The 17,690-nt window shown below is 41.5% G+C and overlaps 1 protein-coding gene across 2 annotated transcripts in view; it reads left to right on the forward strand.

The window, feature by feature from the left end:
* Positions 1-380: 380 nt before the first annotated feature.
* MAN1A2 (mannosidase alpha class 1A member 2) overlaps positions 381-17,690 on the forward strand; it is a 133,357-nt gene continuing 116,047 nt past the window's right edge. The window contains exon 1 of one of the 2 annotated variants that reach the window (XM_083855076.1): positions 381-835. In XM_083855076.1, coding sequence (XP_083711202.1) covers positions 528-835 — 308 coding nt within the window. In that variant the 5' untranslated portion in view covers positions 381-527. The remainder of the gene's footprint in view (positions 836-17,690) is intronic. The other variant, XM_083855077.1, reaches the window with a different exon arrangement.

The raw sequence follows: 17,690 nt of genomic DNA on the forward strand, positions 1-17,690 counted from the left end.
CGCTTTGCGCGCCTGCGCCGCCCGCCGCCGCCGCGCCTGCGCCGTGGGCACGGGCAGAGGGTCCGGAGCGGGACCGGCGCGGCGGCCGCTCCCGGCGGCGTTGGCAGCGGGGCCCCGGCGCGGACAGGGGGATGCGCCTCCGCCCGGCCCGGACAAGGGGACGCGGGTGGAGCGACGCCGCGCGCCAGGCCGGGCCCCCGGCTCCCCGCCGCCGCTCGTCCCGCAGCCCCGCGGCCGCGGAGCTCGGGGAGCGCCGCTGACCGGAGCCGCTCGCTCGGGCCCGGCTGGCCCCGCGGCCAGGGAGGCGGGGAGGGAAGGGAAGGGGGCGCGCAGGTAGCGGGGCCACCGCGCCCCGGCCCGAGCCCCCTTGGGCCCGGCCTCCCCCCTGCCCTCCCTCCGTTCCCTCGTTGCCCGCGGCGAGGATGGTGATGGTGCAGCCGCCCGCAGCCCCCGAGCCGGGCCGGGGCCGCCCCCCGCGGGCGCTGAGGGGATGAGCCGTGCCCCGCCGGGGGGTCGCTAGCGGAAGGATGACCACTCCCGCCCTGCTGCCGCTCTCCGGGCGGAGGCTGCCCCCGCTCAACCTGGGGGCCTCCGCCTTCCCGCACCACAGGGCTACCTTGAGACTTTCCGAGAAATTTATCCTGCTCCTTATTCTTAGTGCCTTCATCACCCTGTGCTTCGGGGCGTTCTTCTTTCTCCCCGACTCCTCGAAGCACAAGCGCTTTGACCTGGGCTTGGAGGATGTGCTCATTCCCCACGTGGACACCAGCAAAGGGGGCAAGAACCTCGGCGGATTCCTTATCCACGGGCAAGGGCACGACGAGCACCGGCACAGGTGGGTGCCTCGCCCGCCGGAAAGGGAGTGGGGCTGGGAGACAGGGGGGATCCCTTAAAATAGGTCCTTCCTGTACTGTACTGTACTGCTGTCCCTCCTCCCACCGACATCCTCGTGTCTCCCCAGCGTGTGTCAACTTCTGAGCGCCAGCCTTGTGTCCTCCGGCTGCCAGGAGTAGCTGTGGCTCCATGTTGCCGTCCCCGGTGTGAATTTAGCCTTCTGGAGAGAGAGAGAGAGAGCTGGAAGGGAAAATGCGAGGTTGTGGTCCAGCGACCGATTTGTTTTCTCACCCAATTCCATGCATCAGCCATGGAAAGAAGGGGGTTAAGTTATGGTATTTGGGGAGACAGTAAAAGTGGCTGAAAAACTGCCGCATCTTTTCTATAGCTATTTTGTGCTTACTCAAAACAGCTGCTTGTGGCTGAATAGCGCACAAGAACTTTGATCTGTAAGAGACTTCATGCTGTGATCCAGGGGCTGTCAGCCTATGACGCGCAGGGCACAGAACTAGTGCAGATGGCACAATCGCCTTTTTCTGGCCCTTAAAATCACTTGCTCTAATGTTAACCCAGACGATTGAAGGTGCCGGTGGCTGAGTTGTCTTTATTACATTTCCCATCGTAAAGAAATTGCAGATAAAATAAGAGTATGAAGGTAGATATGCTGTATCAACAGCTTTTTGGGGCCACCCGAAGCTCTGTGTGGTGCCAGCCTCTAAATGTTCAGGACTGCATCATGTGAAGTTAAGCATTCAAAACGGAGGTAAAAAACCTTAAATGATGATTACACAGTATATTTGCTTCTAACGTACTTCAGTTGCCTAAATCCTACCCTGCTGCCTGGATCTTAATGAGGCTGACAGATTTCTCTCTTCGCTGTCAAAGATGTGTTAAAATATGATGATGAGTGATAAAATACCTGCTTTTCCGTACTCAAATTAGTAATATGGGGAATTTTAGAGAAGATTACTTATGCTGATAGTGTTCCTTTGAAAACAGTTAAAAATATATCTTACTGGCATAAGAATTATTTGAAGTTTATTTGTATGAGATTAAAAGGACCTCTTCTTTTAATTTACTACTTTTTATTAATCTGTCATGAGTTATAAAGAATACGTGAATACTATGGTATTTTTCCTTAAGGCATCTTCACTGTTGAATGTCTTGGGGCACTTAACAGGAGCCCTTTCTCCCTATCTCCAAGGGCATGGGTACTTAATATTTAACAAGGACTTATTTTGTCTATGATGTTAATTGCTGGTGTGGTTAAACGCTGCATTAAACATAGGTTTAGACAGTCTCTAATATGCCTTTGAAGTTCTTGTCTTTCACTGTGTGGGTTTATTTTTTTTTTGTGTGTATGTGTGTGATCTTGTTTCTTAGCTTCCCCAGTCCCTGTGGCACACATGCAGTCAAAATCAGTTTCTAAAATATAGGACAGATGAAACAAAAAGAAGAGTTCAGAAATGTTCAGAACTCCAGCTGTGGCTGTTGTACCTTGTGTTGCCCAGTAGATGGGCTGTAGAAAAAAAGGAGTCTGTTGATAGTGATAGTTCATTTGAATCCTTTCCAGGTTCCCTCTTTTAGTTACTGAGGCCACAGCTTTAGGAATTAAGTACATACTTTTTTGTGTGTCACGTGTAGATAAGCAGTAGCTTACAACTGTCAGAGCTGAATGCAGTTTGGTTGTTTGGGATCTGTTCTTAAACAAAGTGGTTATCCTGACATCAGTTAACAGTCCTATGATTCCTGTGCTGCTTTGACTGTGTGTACCTCCCACCTGCCCTCCATCCAAAATTTCCATGTCATGTTCATTTTTTGAGTTATTATTTAAGCAAGAATAGTTGTTATTCCTGTTGTTTTAGCTTTGCAAACCAGGCATATCGTAACTACTTAAAAAGCCTGCCTGCTTAACCTGCTTGTAAGACCCTTGTGTGAATGTCACAATATGCATTGTGAAGCAAGGTTATGTGCTTTACTTTTGAAGTAACTTCTTTGGCTGATGTGGTTGTTTACCATAATGGAAAACACATGCTGCCATTTTCGTTGAGGAGTTCTTGCTCCTGGATTGCAGGGACATTTACAGATGGTATTTTGAGAAAGTGTAGGATCTTCAGTGGTAAGCTCTAGATTATTTATTGTCTCAGTTTGGGATGGAAAAATTTGTTCTGCTTACTATCAAGGAGCAAAGTCAAGCATCAGCTTCTTTGTAAGTGTTATTTTTTGGGTGAGGCAGAGGAGTTAGGGTGCAAAAGGTCAAGAGAAATTAACTAATCTTAATGTGAAGGAGGATACAGTCTGAGATGTGAAGTGTGAGAGCTGATTGACAAGCTGTATTTCCAGAAATTAAGGCACATCAGAGCTAACTGGATCAAAGGTCATTCATATGAAATATACACTTGATTATGAAATGACAGATGTTTTGGTTTAGTCACTAAAAAGGAAAGTGTTTCTTCTGTGAATGCTGATATCGATGTCTGTCAAATGATAAAACACACATCTTATTATAATGCTCCCTTGGTATATAGGCTATAATATTTTAATGGTTGTTTTGCCTTACACAAATCTTGAGTCCTGTAGGCTACTGGAAAATATTTGTATTTCTGTCTTCTAGAAAAATTCAGCAGTGATGTAGGCAGAAAATCATGGTAACAATCATGCTTTACTTGTGGGTGTGCAAACAATGGGTCCCACTGGACTTCCTCTGTATTCCTTGGATTGCTTTCCCACCTCTGCCCCTGGGCACTCTTGACATTCTTGAGTGCTTTTATTTTTATTGTTACAGTGGTCACCCCTTGCTGACATTAACTTTACATCTTCCATTAAATTGTTTTCTTTACTGCTCTGGTCCCTCTTTCGTTTTCCCCTTCCAGGCAGAAAAATGGGGAGGGATGGAAGCTCTCCTCTCTTCCTGATGGTCTTAAATACTTATTCAAGAATTGCAGAATTCTTGTGTATCTCCAGAGAAAACCAGATTCCTTCTAAGAAGATGGTTAAAATCTGGAGTAAAACTGCAATTTGTGTTTTTGGGAAATGGGTGGGCTGTACTGCAAGGTAATACTCACTTTCAGCTGTTCATTTCATCTGTAAGCTCCTCCTGCAGGGTAGTGTGTAGGGAATGAGTGAGTAATGTTGAGAAGGTGCACCACAAATTTTTACCTTTGAGAGGAGGGAGAGTGGAAGGGATTAGTCCAGGATTTAGGAAGATATGTGCATGCATACAGTTTTAAAAACTCAATTTCGTTTCTTGAAGATGTCTTTCTTTCCATTTCAAATAGGATATTGCAGAGATTCTGGCATGAGAGCTGCATGGTTTTGATGACACATCTCGTCAAACAAACTTGGGTAGCACTCAAAATTTGTTACAGGATTTTAGATAACTGTAATTTTCCCGAACTTCTGCATCTCTTGCCACACCAAGATAATTAAGGTGCTTCTTACTACCCAGTTACTTTTCAAGTGTCTGTGATATTTCATTCTTCAGTACCAGATCTAAAAGACAGCTCTGGAAGTAAACCAAAACATTCTTATAGCTTCTTTGCACCTGATGCAAATGACTGAGAATGCAAATGCCCTGTAATCTCCTTGATTTCTCAGATTTTTTAAAAGTAAGATTATCTGCAGTATGAAAATTGAGGAGCCTTGTTTCTTCAATGAGATGTCAAAGCATCTGCTCATATAACTTGAAAATAGCTAAGGCCGTTTCTTTGGTGAAAGTACATTAATCCTAGAGCTAATGAATAATGTCATTTTAGGAGCTCATAGCTACTTTGTATCAGCACTTGGACTACTGTTGGGCAGGCAGTTAAATCCTTCAGAACTTGTGAAGATGTATCTTCAGCTGCTGAATTCCTGTGTGTCACTTCAAGTCAAAATTTCTGTGTTTAAAAAAACCCCTCATCAACCCTGAAGTCATTAGGTTGACAGCAGCTGCTGCTAATGTAAGTGCCCACCTCAATGGCCTTGGCCTCTGTGTGGCATTGGGTATAGATCAGTTTAAATGCTGCTTTTGACTCTGTTTCTGGAATGCTGAGGAATGCTGACTGCTGTGTTATGCAAAGATGGAAGCTCTGCAGTCTGATATGATGAGTTGTGGGTCAGCAATAGTCTAAAATCAGTATGTGGTTGTCTCTGGTAGTAGCAGTAGCTGTCTCTACTCTAAGGAGGTGAAAGTAACAAAAATTATTCTGAGCTACTTTTGGTCTTAATTTCTTCTTCCAATTTCTGCAAATTTTTTTAAGAAACATGAAAAGCTTAATATGCTTCTTTTGAATCCCTTTATCTTCTCTCATCTATCTGACTTAATTAGCTATAGTAAACGTGGGCAGAGGAGATAATTTAGCTTCTATTACTCAGTGGGATCAGTGTCTTCTGTCATCCTCTGCCATGCCATCGAGTATAAAAGTGCATAAAACTCTTTGCTCTTCCTTTCCAACTTTATTTGAGGCACAGTTCATTAATGAATTTAAGAGTATTTGCTATTGTGATTCAGGGAACCTGTTTTTTTTCTCCTGAAAAATCAGGAGCCACTCTAGTGTCTTCACCCCAACTCCTACTCCATTCAATTTTTCAGTGCATGAGATTGAGCCTTGTCTTCAGAGTGGACTCACCACAGTCTCTCTGAAATGTGGGCACTGATTTTAAGCTGAGATGCTTGATCTAGGAGCAAGGATTGTCTGGAGTGCCACATTGAGGAAATGTGAGTCCTCGTGGTGACTCCCCCGGGGCCAATGAGGGCAGGATAGCGTGTTCCAAGTCAGGCTGCAGAAACATCTTACATGTCTGGGATAAAGCTGAGGTGTAACTGCCTCGTGTCAGTCTGTGGCTGCTGATGCTTTTGCAAGAACCCTGACCCGCTTTATTTGAAGACGCTTCTCAGCTGGAGTTTTTAGTAACCACATGTTATCCTTTTCTCTGGAGCCTGTGTTGAGAAGAGACTTGAGAGATGATGCTGGTGCTTGAAGAATTATGGGAGTTTGATGTCTTCTGGAGTGCCCACATTATAACCTTAAACTTAATTGGGATTCTTCCTGAAGTTGCACTGGACAGTGGGAGAGGTGCCCTCTTGGATTATTTCTGAGGTTCTGCTGAAATTAGCGCTTTATGTTGTAGGCTGAGAAATGCTTTCAGCTTTGAAATACAAAATGCATACTCTAGACCATCTGTTTTGATGTCCTCCCTCCTCTCCTCCCCCCAATCTGCTGAGCAGCCTACATCACATGTAGAGTGTTGCTTTCTTCATGCTCTCTTGCTGTACTCCAGTTAGTCAAAGTATTTCCTGTATTATGAAAGAGAGGAGTTGAGTGCTGGTGTTCTCCAGTTCTTACCCTTTCCAGTAAAGAAAAAAAAAGCTTCAACTTGTTGGTTTTTCTGCATGATCTATACTTTGTCTACATGCTGGAAAACAATCAGGCGTGGGAAAACTGCAGAAAGCCTGCTGGCTGGATTTGGGCCAGCTAGTAGGTGGGAGGCAGTAGCAATTTGGTTCATTTGGAGTTTTGTAGATTAAAATCTCCAAAGAACTTTAGCATAAATGTGGATTGCTTGATGATGGTAGCAGTGCAGGCAGTAGTAAGCAGTATGGCTAGTTGTGGGCATACTGCACTACAAGAGTTCCCCCATCTTCTGATCCTTTCAGTTTCTTGTAGTAAATAGAAACATCTCAATCCTACTGGGCTAGTTCTGAGTTACATGTTTTTTCTTCCTTACAGCAAATATTACCAAACTTGTAATTAGTTTTACATACACATGTGGTATGTGTATGTGTTTTCATAACAAATGAACTGAGCACGAATATGGGCAAAGAGGAAAAATTTTGTAATGCCTTTCTTCTTATGTCCCTCCCTAAGAAGCCTATAAAATTCTAAACATGGTCAGTGCTTTTATTCCACCATCCTTCGCTTTTAATTATTGCAGCTCTCCATGCTGAGAAAAATCTGGTCTCATGGGTAAGTGGCTGTTTCTCACAGTAGTTATTCAGGCTAACAGAGTAGGAACTTGGAGACACATGTTTGGGTATAGCTTGTGGGATTTGTTCTTTTCCCTTCCTTTTCAGAAGCAGGCTCAAGCGATTGCTGTTATCTGTCTTAATTCAGTAACTGGATTATCATTTTTTACTGAAATTTAGAGTTCTGTTGCAAGTAAACTGTGGGGAGAGGGGTATTCCACAGGCCAATAAGCCAGTAAGGGGCAAGAAAGGGAAAAAATAAATGCCTTTTTCCTGTTACCTCAAACCTTGAAATAAAAAATCTGAGTGCTCCAAATGTCCTCTATGCCTGTAACTGTTTTATTTAGAGTGAATACATGTACTCATGGGGGGAAGAATGGGAAAAGTTTTGGTGACTAAGTTGTTGTCATATGTTTGCTCATAAAATCTGTAGGCTTTTGATTCCTGTTGTCTTTATGTTGTCTAATCTAGTGTCCTGTATAAAGCAAATCATCCATTCACTCAAGGATGTGGAGGTTGTGTGTTGTTTTTGAGCTCTACAAATACTAAATGATAAATAGTAAGGGAGATAACTTTCCCTGGTGACTTCCATTCCTTCCATTCTTGGTTTTTTGAGTACCTAACCAGGTACACTGGCATTTCTAAAATTAAGAAAAAACAACAGCAACAACAACCAAAACAACAGCAACAAAACAAAACAACAAAAAACCAAACCCAAAAAACCCCACCAAAAACCCAAAACCAGTAAAGTTCTTTTGTTGTCTAGAGACGGCTGTTGAACATGCTGTGGACACATTGTAGCTCTCACTGATCTTTGCTCTTCTCTATTCCTTCCTTTTCCCTGGTCAATCAGTAGCAAAGGGTGACCTGTTAGAATAAGTACATTTCTGTATCTTGTGCGTGTCCTGGTGCTGACTTTAATTGGGAGCAGTGCTGAAGGAAAGATCACAGAGCCCAAGAGTAGTTTGTGGTACTTCTGCTGCTGCTAGTCAGTCTGCACAAGTGTAATTTTGAGCCAGCCACAGCATGAGTCTTCTGTTCTTCACTGATTGTTAGAGAAAGGTGGTTGGAAGTGAATGCTGTGGTAAGGAAAACCTGGCTTTTGTGGATCAGCAGTAGGAATGGGGTGTGTTTACTGAAGTAGTGGAAAACACTGGGGCAGCAAGCTAAAGGCCATTTGTGTTTGAAATACAGCACTGTGTTAGTTCCGCTTCTCAGAGGATTTATTTGCCCAAGTGTTGAATCATATTTGCCATTCTGCCCTGCTGCCTTTGTTCTTTTAAATATTCTTATGATGCACACCTATGAACTGGATTGCCTTGCATATTGTATTCAGCCTCGGTTTTGTTAATATTTGATGTGCTCTGTTACTTGTTAGTTAACTCTTAACCCACCAGAGGATTTTGGAAGTGCTTCCCCAGCTCCTTGCAGTAGCATTGTCATTGCAGCTCCAGCATGCAGCTAGCTATTTTCTGTGACTCTATTTGAGAGAGCAAGTTTGAGGTTTTTACTAGGCTTAACATTATGTAATCTGATCAGTGTGGCATGAGCAAAATTACAGTTTTAAGGGAGTGCATGTGACGAAAGTATTTTCTTGCTATAAAAAGCTCTAAGAGTTTCTCAATGAGATTACTTTGTGTCTGTTCACACCAGCATGCAGAACTGTCAGTTTTCACAGAATCCTAGAAGGGTTTGGGTTGGAAGGTATCTGAAAGAACATCAATTGTTAACTCCCCTTCCAAAAGCAGGGACACCTTCCACTAGGCCAGGTTGCTCAAAGCGCCATACAGCCTGGCCATGAACACTTCCAGGGATGGGGTGTATCCACAGGTTTTCTGGACAACTCATTCCAGTGCCTCATCACCCTCTCAGTAAAGAATTTATTCCTAACATTTAATCTAAACCTTTTTCGGTTTAAGACCATCCTCCCTTACTCTATCACTGCACGCTCTTGTAAAAAGTCCCTCTCCAGCTTTTTTGTAGGACCTCGTTTGGTACTGGAAGGCTGGTAGAAGGTGTCCATGGAGCTCTCTCTCTCAGCCTGTCTTCATAAAGATGTGAAGATGTGCTCCAGCTTTTTTTTTTTTTTTTTTTTTTTTTTTTTTTTTTTATTTTTTTTTTATTTTTTTTTTTTTGTATGCTAGTATCTAGTTGGAAGTCTTTTGCATAACGTTCATCTCAGCTGAGTTTTAGCACTGTTTGCAGGCCAGAAAGGCATTTGGAGCTTGCACAGACAAGCTGCATAAGTATTTTCTCATTAATTTGTTATCATATCTCTCAGTGACCTGCTGACATGTTTTAAGGCTGAAGTGTACTATCAGGCCACTTAAGAGCAGGTGACCATCAGGGGTAAATCAAACTAATCCAATTTACTTTTTATTGGATCAACCTGAGTGTACTTACAAAGGGTGAGGAAAACATACCGTTTGTGGGAGCAGTATATCCCTTAAATCCTTCAGTGGGAATGGGAAGATCACATCTTCTTGCTTTGGCTGTTCTGTTGGATAAACAAACTTGTGGTGAGTATACTGGATTCTATTCCTGGTTTAGGCTTGTTGGCTAGTAAGAATAGCTTACAGCCATGTTTCCTCAGCAGATTTTTCTGAGTATGTTTCTATCTTTACCAATGTATTGCATTTTGAGGGCTATTTGCTGTTTTCCCAATGTAAGTTAGAGGATCTGTTTTTGCTCCAGAATACTTGCATCCTTTCTGCAGTATATTTAGAGAATCATAATCCAGAGCTGACTTTCTGGACCACAGACTTGCTGTTTGTTTTCATTACTTTTACAAAATAAAGTTTGCTGTATGCTTTAAAAACAAAACTGGAAAAAAGACCTGCCGTTCTCATGGCTTGTTTGAGATGGCAGTAGTGGGAAGGATGCTGAGAGAAGAGGGGATGTTATTTTCTTGGTTAAGATACAATATTCTCCCTCCCCCCCCCCTTTTTTTTTTCCTCACAGAAAGAAAGCATTTTGCCTTGAAAAAATGATAGCATGAACTAGCTTGACTCAGAATCATGTTTCTAGTGACCTTTTAAATCTCTTAATCAGTTTTATCTTGGAAACACTGATGACTATTTAATTCTAAACTTAATAATTGCAGATGATGCAAGCATGTGTCTTTTTTTCCAGTACTGTAATCACACATCCTTAGTTTCCTAAAGGCATCTGTTCTGTTGTCACTGGCTTCTATTTGAGTGGAAAGTGTTCTCCAAGTGATTAAGTAACACATGTGGTGAATTCTGAATTGCAGTGTGCGGTGCTCTGGAGAAGAAAATATTGCAGAGGTGTGAGAGGCTCTTTGTATTGTGGAGTTCTGATTTTATAAGGAGTATAATAGAAATTCAGATTCCTAATTTGTGAATAATTCCACCTTCTACAGACAGTGGAATACGTGACAATTAAAATAGTGAGTCTGTAATACAGCCATTTTCCAATAAATAGAAAGATCAGAACGAATGTGAAATAATGCAAGCAATTAAACAAAACTTTAGCTTCAGTTTTGTCTCTGTCTTGCACATTATTTTAGCTGGTCGTTACTGTGAACTGTTCTGATTTAGATACTTAAAAACAGTCAAGCTGGATCTGCTAATTGTTACACTTGTTAAATTGCTCCGGATCAATGCAGTGAAAAGTTCAAAGACTTTCACTTTTACACCTGTTTTTATGTGAAATGAGTTATTTTTTTAAATCCTGTATTCTGGAAGGGAACTTAACTGCTCTTCAGTAGCTGTCACACTGATAATTAAGAATTTTTTTAGTTTTGTATCGTGTCTGGGAGCTTTGTCATTTTGAGGGTCTGATACCTATGGAAGGATACCAAAGTACCTGTGTATGTGATATCTATAAACTGCCCAGTGAGGTGGATAGTCAATTGTCACTGCCATTGTTTAAGTACTTGAATGTGAAACTTCAAAGCCAGTGGCTAAGGAGATGACTGATACTGTACTGGCAGTTTTTATGAATAACTTCTGTATGAACTTAGTTCATATTTTCTTGAAGTGACATTGACGAACATGATGATCAGCAATAATTCACAGTTGTAGCCAAAGGAAGCTCTTCTGTGAAAACAACACCAAAATCTACTCAAATCCCTACCCAAAACCAAACAATAAACCCTGCCATCACTCCATCATTCTTGGTATTCCTTAATGTGAAAAAGGTTCCAGGTGCTCTTCCAGCAGTGTTTTTTAGTTGCTCTTTCTGACTGGCTTTTGCTTAGCCCCATGTTGGCATTGCAGTGGCGTTGCTGCTCACTGGCCAGAGAAGGCAATGGGAACAGTTTATTGACTCACTAAGCCAAATGCCTGATGGTGACTTTGTTCTTGTACGTGTTGGTGAAACAATGGAATTTTTGTGGTTGTGTTATAAACACTCCATGTGAACCCCAGTTCCTTGGTTTGGTCTGGCTTTTATACGTCTGTGGTCTTTTGATATGTTTGTTTTGATTTCCATAAATCACTTGGGCACTAATTATATTCAGATGGATTTGCTATTGCAGTTACACATCGTCATTTGCTTGACACCCTATTATTATGTCTCCCCTCTTCAGACATAATTTTCTCAGAATAGCATCTGGCCATCACCCTACAGTGGGACTAGATCATCCAATCTACTGCTATTATGAAGAAAAATGAGGCTTGACATATTTGTGTCAATTTGGCAAGATGCCTGAATCATTATGCTCAATGAAATATGTGACATTTCAAGTGGTAATGTAACCTGCAGGAACACTTGCAGGAGAAACTTGAGGCAGTGCTAAGAAAATGCCACCCTTACTTATACTGGGATGTTCAGATACTGACACAAGCCACCTGATCAATACCCATCACAAGGTTGTGGTTTAGGCCATTAAGATGTTTAATCTTGTTAACATTTTTTCAATCTCTAGAATTAGCTGCTGGTGGCAATCCTGAGAAAATTTAAAGTACCTTTTGACTTTAAAAGGAAAAAAAAGGCCCAAGGAAACATCTATGGAGCTTCTGTTTGTACAGTAATAAGTAAACTAACTAGCAACTAGTCCAAACTCCAAAGCAGTGTGTGTAACTTTTGAGGCAGTTGTAATTGCTTGCTGTTTTTTGGTTCTCCAGCAAATTTGTTTTGAACCTTCATGAATTTGTAGTATGGAATTTTTAGAAAAAAAGCAAGCTGTGTAATGTTGTCTAGCGTTCTAGTAAATGGAAAATATATAAAAGCATACAAAATTTAAGTACTCCTTAAATATGATACTTAACAAATTCATTTTTCTATATCTGAATTCTTTTAAGAAGAAAAAATCCTGGAGCCTGTAGAGACTGTAAGTAGAGTTCTTCCAAGCTGTCTTGAAAAAATTGCCTTAACCTCCATCAGCCATAACCTTGCTCTTTCCAGCTTTAAAGCGTATTCAGTAATGCTTAAAATAGAATGTCTTTTGCCATTTAGAAACTCTTATATTTACATCAAACTGTTCAAACACATTTGTGGCAGATGGTTTTTGGTTTTGTGTTTTATTTTCAGTTTCTGCTCTACCTTTCCTTTTTTTTTTAGAGTTGTTCACTTATTTTTAGCAGTTTGACCCTACTGCTCTTGGTTCAGTGCTCAACAGTTGAAATAAAACAGGGCAGTGAAGTGGTAAGGGCTATGCAATGGTGCTCTAGTCCAGAACTCCTAAAACAGCAGCATCATCTTCTGTGCTCTCTAGAGATGGAAAAGCTGGGAAGGGAGGAAAGGATAGGAAGAGTTGGATTGAAGTGTAACCCAGAAATTTTTCTTGTATTCCTTTATACCACTGTCCTGGGATGCCTTTACGATGCTGAATTATATCCTCATTGTTTGTCTAGCCCAGAAATAAGTTTTGCACCTTTAAAGCTAGATCTGAGAGTGAATGGGGAGGGGAGAAAAAGAAGCAGTGGGGTGTCTGAGGCAGCTGTATCCAAAAACACAGAGATAAGAGCTTCAGCTCTCTCTCATGGATGGTATTGTCTGCAGCATAGACAGTGGGAGAGAGCTCTCCTTTGCTTTGCTAGCTGAGGCAGAGGAGTTCCCCAGACTGTGGCTTTTCTTCTTCATGTTTTGCACTGAAAATCCAGAAAACCACCAGGAACTCGCACCTGGGGCCCACTGGGGCCCATGATGGGATTTGTCAGCATTGGAGAGACTAATAAAGAGACCGAGTGACCCAAGCTACACCCCACAACAAGGACTTTCTGAATTTGCCATCTCTTCAGAACGAGAGGTTCCATTGTTTAATATTAGTCATTTTTCTATGTTTGTGAGTACTTTGCTTGTGAAATAAACATTTTTTTTTCCACTTTTCTCAAAGGAGACTTTTGTCTCCTGAACCTGGTGGGGAAGGGGCCACTTGAATTTGTTTTTTAGAGGGACCCCTTTGGAGATTTCCTACCTAAATTTGCCCTAAGCCAGGACAACCATGCTGTTTTTCACATCACAGCCTTTGCCCCAGCCTTTTTCCTACAAAGACAAGGTGTGGTTCTGAAACACGTTATGGTGATGAATGAGTAATACTGCCTCTTCTTTTAACCTGTTGGTGGTGACTGAACTTTAACCTCTGAGAAGGAGGAATGAGTAAAAGCCTCCATAAAACTAAAGAAATCCTCAAGAAAGGAACTTACATTAGGCTTTGACTGCCATCTGAAATGCCCTGTTTTGTGTTACTTATTTTGCCCCATACTTTATTTCTGAAATCAAAAATGATATTGACTGATGGTGACGGAATACTTACAGGGGAGGGAATGAAACTTCCATTTCCTACTCTGAGTGCTTAACTTTGCAGTATCTTTACTTTAGGGTTGGAAAGAACTTCCAGCTAATCTTATCTTCCATGCAGGACGTTGGCTGCAAGGATATGACCTTTTACCACACCATTAGTCTTGAGAAATAGAGTCTGTCTTTAAAATTGCTATGGGTGAGTGTTCGGCATCTTCTACCATGCACAGAGGTTCTTCAAGCAGGAGATACACAGCAATTATTTACTGGCTCATGCAGAGAGCCTAGCCAGTTAGGCAATTTACTGTGGATTAATGTGCTTACCAGCTCAAGGAGTCCCTGCTGGCCTGGAAGGTACAAGGTAGGAAAATATCAGCCCCCTTTGATCTTCGAGTGGGTTGATTCTTGATCTTGCTGAGTCAACATATTTTCCAGCTCCACTTTTTTCTCAGCTTTTATGCATCTTTGAGTCAATATTTTTCTCTTGAGTTAAGTTAGTGTCTCATCAGTTACACTCTTTTTCTTACCTTTTATGGCTCACAGTGATGAGGGATTCCTCTTATAAGGTACCAGTTTATTTTTGGAGGAGCTCAGCCCAAGCTCATACTGGATTTTTGGGTTGTAAAAGAGTAGAATTCTTGGTCTGGTGGTCTTGGGGCTGAGTGCTTGTTTACTCTGGATCAGTGTATTTGAAACTGTTAAATATGAACTCAAACATGACTGTTGCCTACAGCCAGTGAAGTGAAGGAAGGGGTTGTGGGTCTTTTTCCATTTCCAAAACTTTCATTAGTCAAATTGACAGTGTTATCCTGCTTGAGTCATCTCTTTCTTAATTATGTGCTATTATAGTGTGAATGTATTTGTTAGTGAAATGAACTCTTTTTCATGAAAGAGGTAAGAACATTGCCATAATAATCTAAAGTAATGAAACAGATTTTAATTTAATCTTTGAGGAGTCAAACATGTGACTGTGACTGTCCATGAGCTGCACTTTTGTTGGGAATTCAGGAAGTTGTGTGTTGTGGTGGTAGAGAAGAAAGAAATTAGATTTTACATGCTGGATGCTTGTGTTATTTTATTCTGCAAATGAACAGAGGAAGACAACGCTGTGTACTATGTACTGTTTCTAAAGCTCTCTGAAAAGCCTGAGATTCTAGTGATGAAGACAATTCAAAGATCAAATTGCTGAGACATTTTATACCCCCAGCTCTCCCATTGTTTTAGATTCATGTTTTGGGCTGTGGTACTTCTGTGTGTTTTCTGTTTTGGTCATGTCAGGAATAGTTTGTGTCCATCTCATCTGCTGCTGCATACATCTAAAGCCTGTATGGGTAGCTTGTAAAAACATGTTAATATTAAAGTATTTTACTGATACTGAAAATAGCCCTGATAGCTTTAAATCAGCATTTCATTGCATTAGCTTAATTTGTTAATATTATGATAGGCTTGTGAGAAGCACACATGGTAGTTCTAAATGTACATACTGCTGAAACATTGCTCATTTATTGTATTTTGTTTCACTTCTTGTGTGCTGGTAATATTTTGATTGCAGATATACATGAGCAAAGATTTGCTCAGCAATTCCTGAAGAATGCCAAGTCATCTTTGGCTGAATTATTTGTAATGTGTTAAGAGTAGTTTGCACATCATAGTTTCTTCTCTCATACTTTTTCTTTCTGGATTCTGTTATGTTTACTGTCATGATGCTGACATCCTTACCTTGTTTATGGGTCAGTGATTCCTTATAGACTACATCCTGGATTTTGCTAAATGAAACGGCTGTCGGCAGTGTTGTTTACTCAGTTGGCAAGACATTTCAATTGGGAAGGTATATCTTTTGCAGAGTGAAGCTTATCATTCATATTTTGTGCAGTTTGCTCATGGAATGGAGCAAATGAGCAAACTCCTGCATAATTTGTGGCAATGATATCTATATTCTTGAAGCTATTCCAAAGCAATCTGGACATGATCCTGGGCAACCAGCTCTAGGTGACCCTGCCTGAGCAGTGGAGTTGAATCAGATGACCTCCAGAGACCCATTTCTCCCTCAACCTTTCTGTCATTCTGTGATGAGGACTGTGTTCTCATCTGACATGCAAATACCTGCTTTCCATATTCATAGATGTACTGAGTAGTCTGAGAGTTGCATTGCTAGGTTTTTTTGGATAGGGAGTTAGTAATCTAGTGTTGCTTTTCTGGCCTTTTTGAAAAGGACAGAAACCAACATCCAGTTATCTGTCTCCTGAATCAAAATTGTGTATTTTATGAGCAGTGGGGATTATTGTTGTGGAAACTTATTATAAGCACCTGGAAGGCTAAATAATTTGTCATATAGTTTTCTCTTATCCTCTGCTTTACTGACAAGATTAAAGAACTTTGGGAATAATGAGATAGAGTTTTACTCTGTGGAAACAGTGCAGATTAGAGTGTACGTTATGATTTCCAGGTATTTTGTTGCTCTATCTTTAGTTACTGTTTTGGCTGATTTGCTAAGTGGAGAGGTATAAAGCTTTGGTGTTCTTTCCTTCTGACTATTCCCAGCAGTAATGAATGGGAGAACAACTTAACATTTGCGTTTTAATTAATGCAGCATTACTGTTGAGTAATACCCACACTGCATTCTGTGTCATTTTATATGAACACCTTTTGAATTACAGCATGTGTGCTATACGTATGTGTATATATTTCCCCCCTGAAACAAGGCCAATTGTTTTTAATAGCAGAACATTGCCTGCAGCTCCTGTCCTGTCAGAGCTTTTCTCACGACATGTCATGTAATACCTTCTGGAAACTATTGATATTCGGAGACTGAGTTTGAACTAAATTTTTTTTTTTTTATTCCTGTTGTTGCCCTGTAATTCATCCAGTTTCTGCAGAGCAGGACTATGTATTAAACTGCTGCCATGTAGAAGGAAGAGAGTGAGCCTGCCAATTTTGCACTGCAAGGATCTGTGCCTTTCAGACAAATCCAGTGCTGCTGCTGTGACACAGTGAGGTGAATTGAGTGGCACAGCCCCAGCACTGTATTTGTCTGAAAGTGGCACAAGCAGTGGTGCTGTGTGAGCCAGGAGGGTTGTGTGCAGTGCTGTTCTGGTGACGAGAGGAACAAGTCAGGAGAAATGCTTCTGGGCCTGTGTTTGGACAGAGCTGCACACCCCTAGTAGTGTTGATTCCCCATAACAAAGAGCTTGTCTCACTTTCCTATGGGAGATCCCAGGATAGTCCCTCTCTTCTTTTTCTTTGAGCTCTGGCATACAAGATTTCAGTGCAGGGCTTATTATGTCACCATCCATGTTGAGTACTATTCTGACTTTAACCATATTGATAGACAGGTGTCAATTTACCATATAGACATACGGTAGCAATTACTGGTGCAGGAGGAAGATAAATCTGAGCAATGTGTGTGAACTTCCAATCAGATATTTAAAGCAGTGTTGCTTCTGGGATGTGCAAGGCAGCATTGGCTGGGTGATTAAAATAGCTTTGTGAAAATGTGGTAGCTTGAGTCGACAGAACATCTGTGTGAGGGTAGTCACTTCCTTAGAGCTCTGTAGGACCTGCCAGAGGGTTTCCCATGCAGAGAAGCCTGGTACCGTCTGCTTACCTGAAAGTTTGCCATCTCTGAGTCTGCATTATATCCCACTTGCTACTTTTACTTTGTAACAGCCATTCTCACTTTGTGTTTTTCTGCTGTCAACTTATTTGGTATTTGAACAATTAAGAACTTTCAGACTAAGACCATACTAAAATCATCATGGATGCTTTAAATTGCTAACTTTCCCCAACTGTTTTTCTGCTGCTGGTGAGAGTTTTGGTGCTTATTGCTGGAGATCAGGCTACCAAGGAGACTCAGAGTGTAAAAGGAGGGAGGAGGGAGCTATCTTATTTGATACCTGTTTTGAACACAGACATCAGGAAGAAGATATTCCTTCAGTTAATATAGTTCTCATTTTCCCAATATAGGGGGTGGGAAAAGGGAAGAAAGTACTGTGTTAGGAATGGGAACCTGGAGGAGAGGGATGAGATTGACCCAGGGCTAGCAGAGGACCTTGGTGGTGGTGAGGAGCAGCAGTTCATTTTTTCGAAAGCTGGAGATGGAAACTGCACTTGCAGCAAAATAGCAAAAAAGGGTAGGCTAACCTTGCAATAGTGCTTTTTGGTTTCCTTCCCTTTTTCCCTAAATGGAAAAAGATCATTGTTGTCT

This window comes from Zosterops lateralis, assembly GCF_965231275.1.
Source record: "Zosterops lateralis genome assembly, chromosome: 2".
In the NCBI taxonomy this organism is placed as follows: Eukaryota; Metazoa; Chordata; class Aves; order Passeriformes; family Zosteropidae; genus Zosterops; species Zosterops lateralis.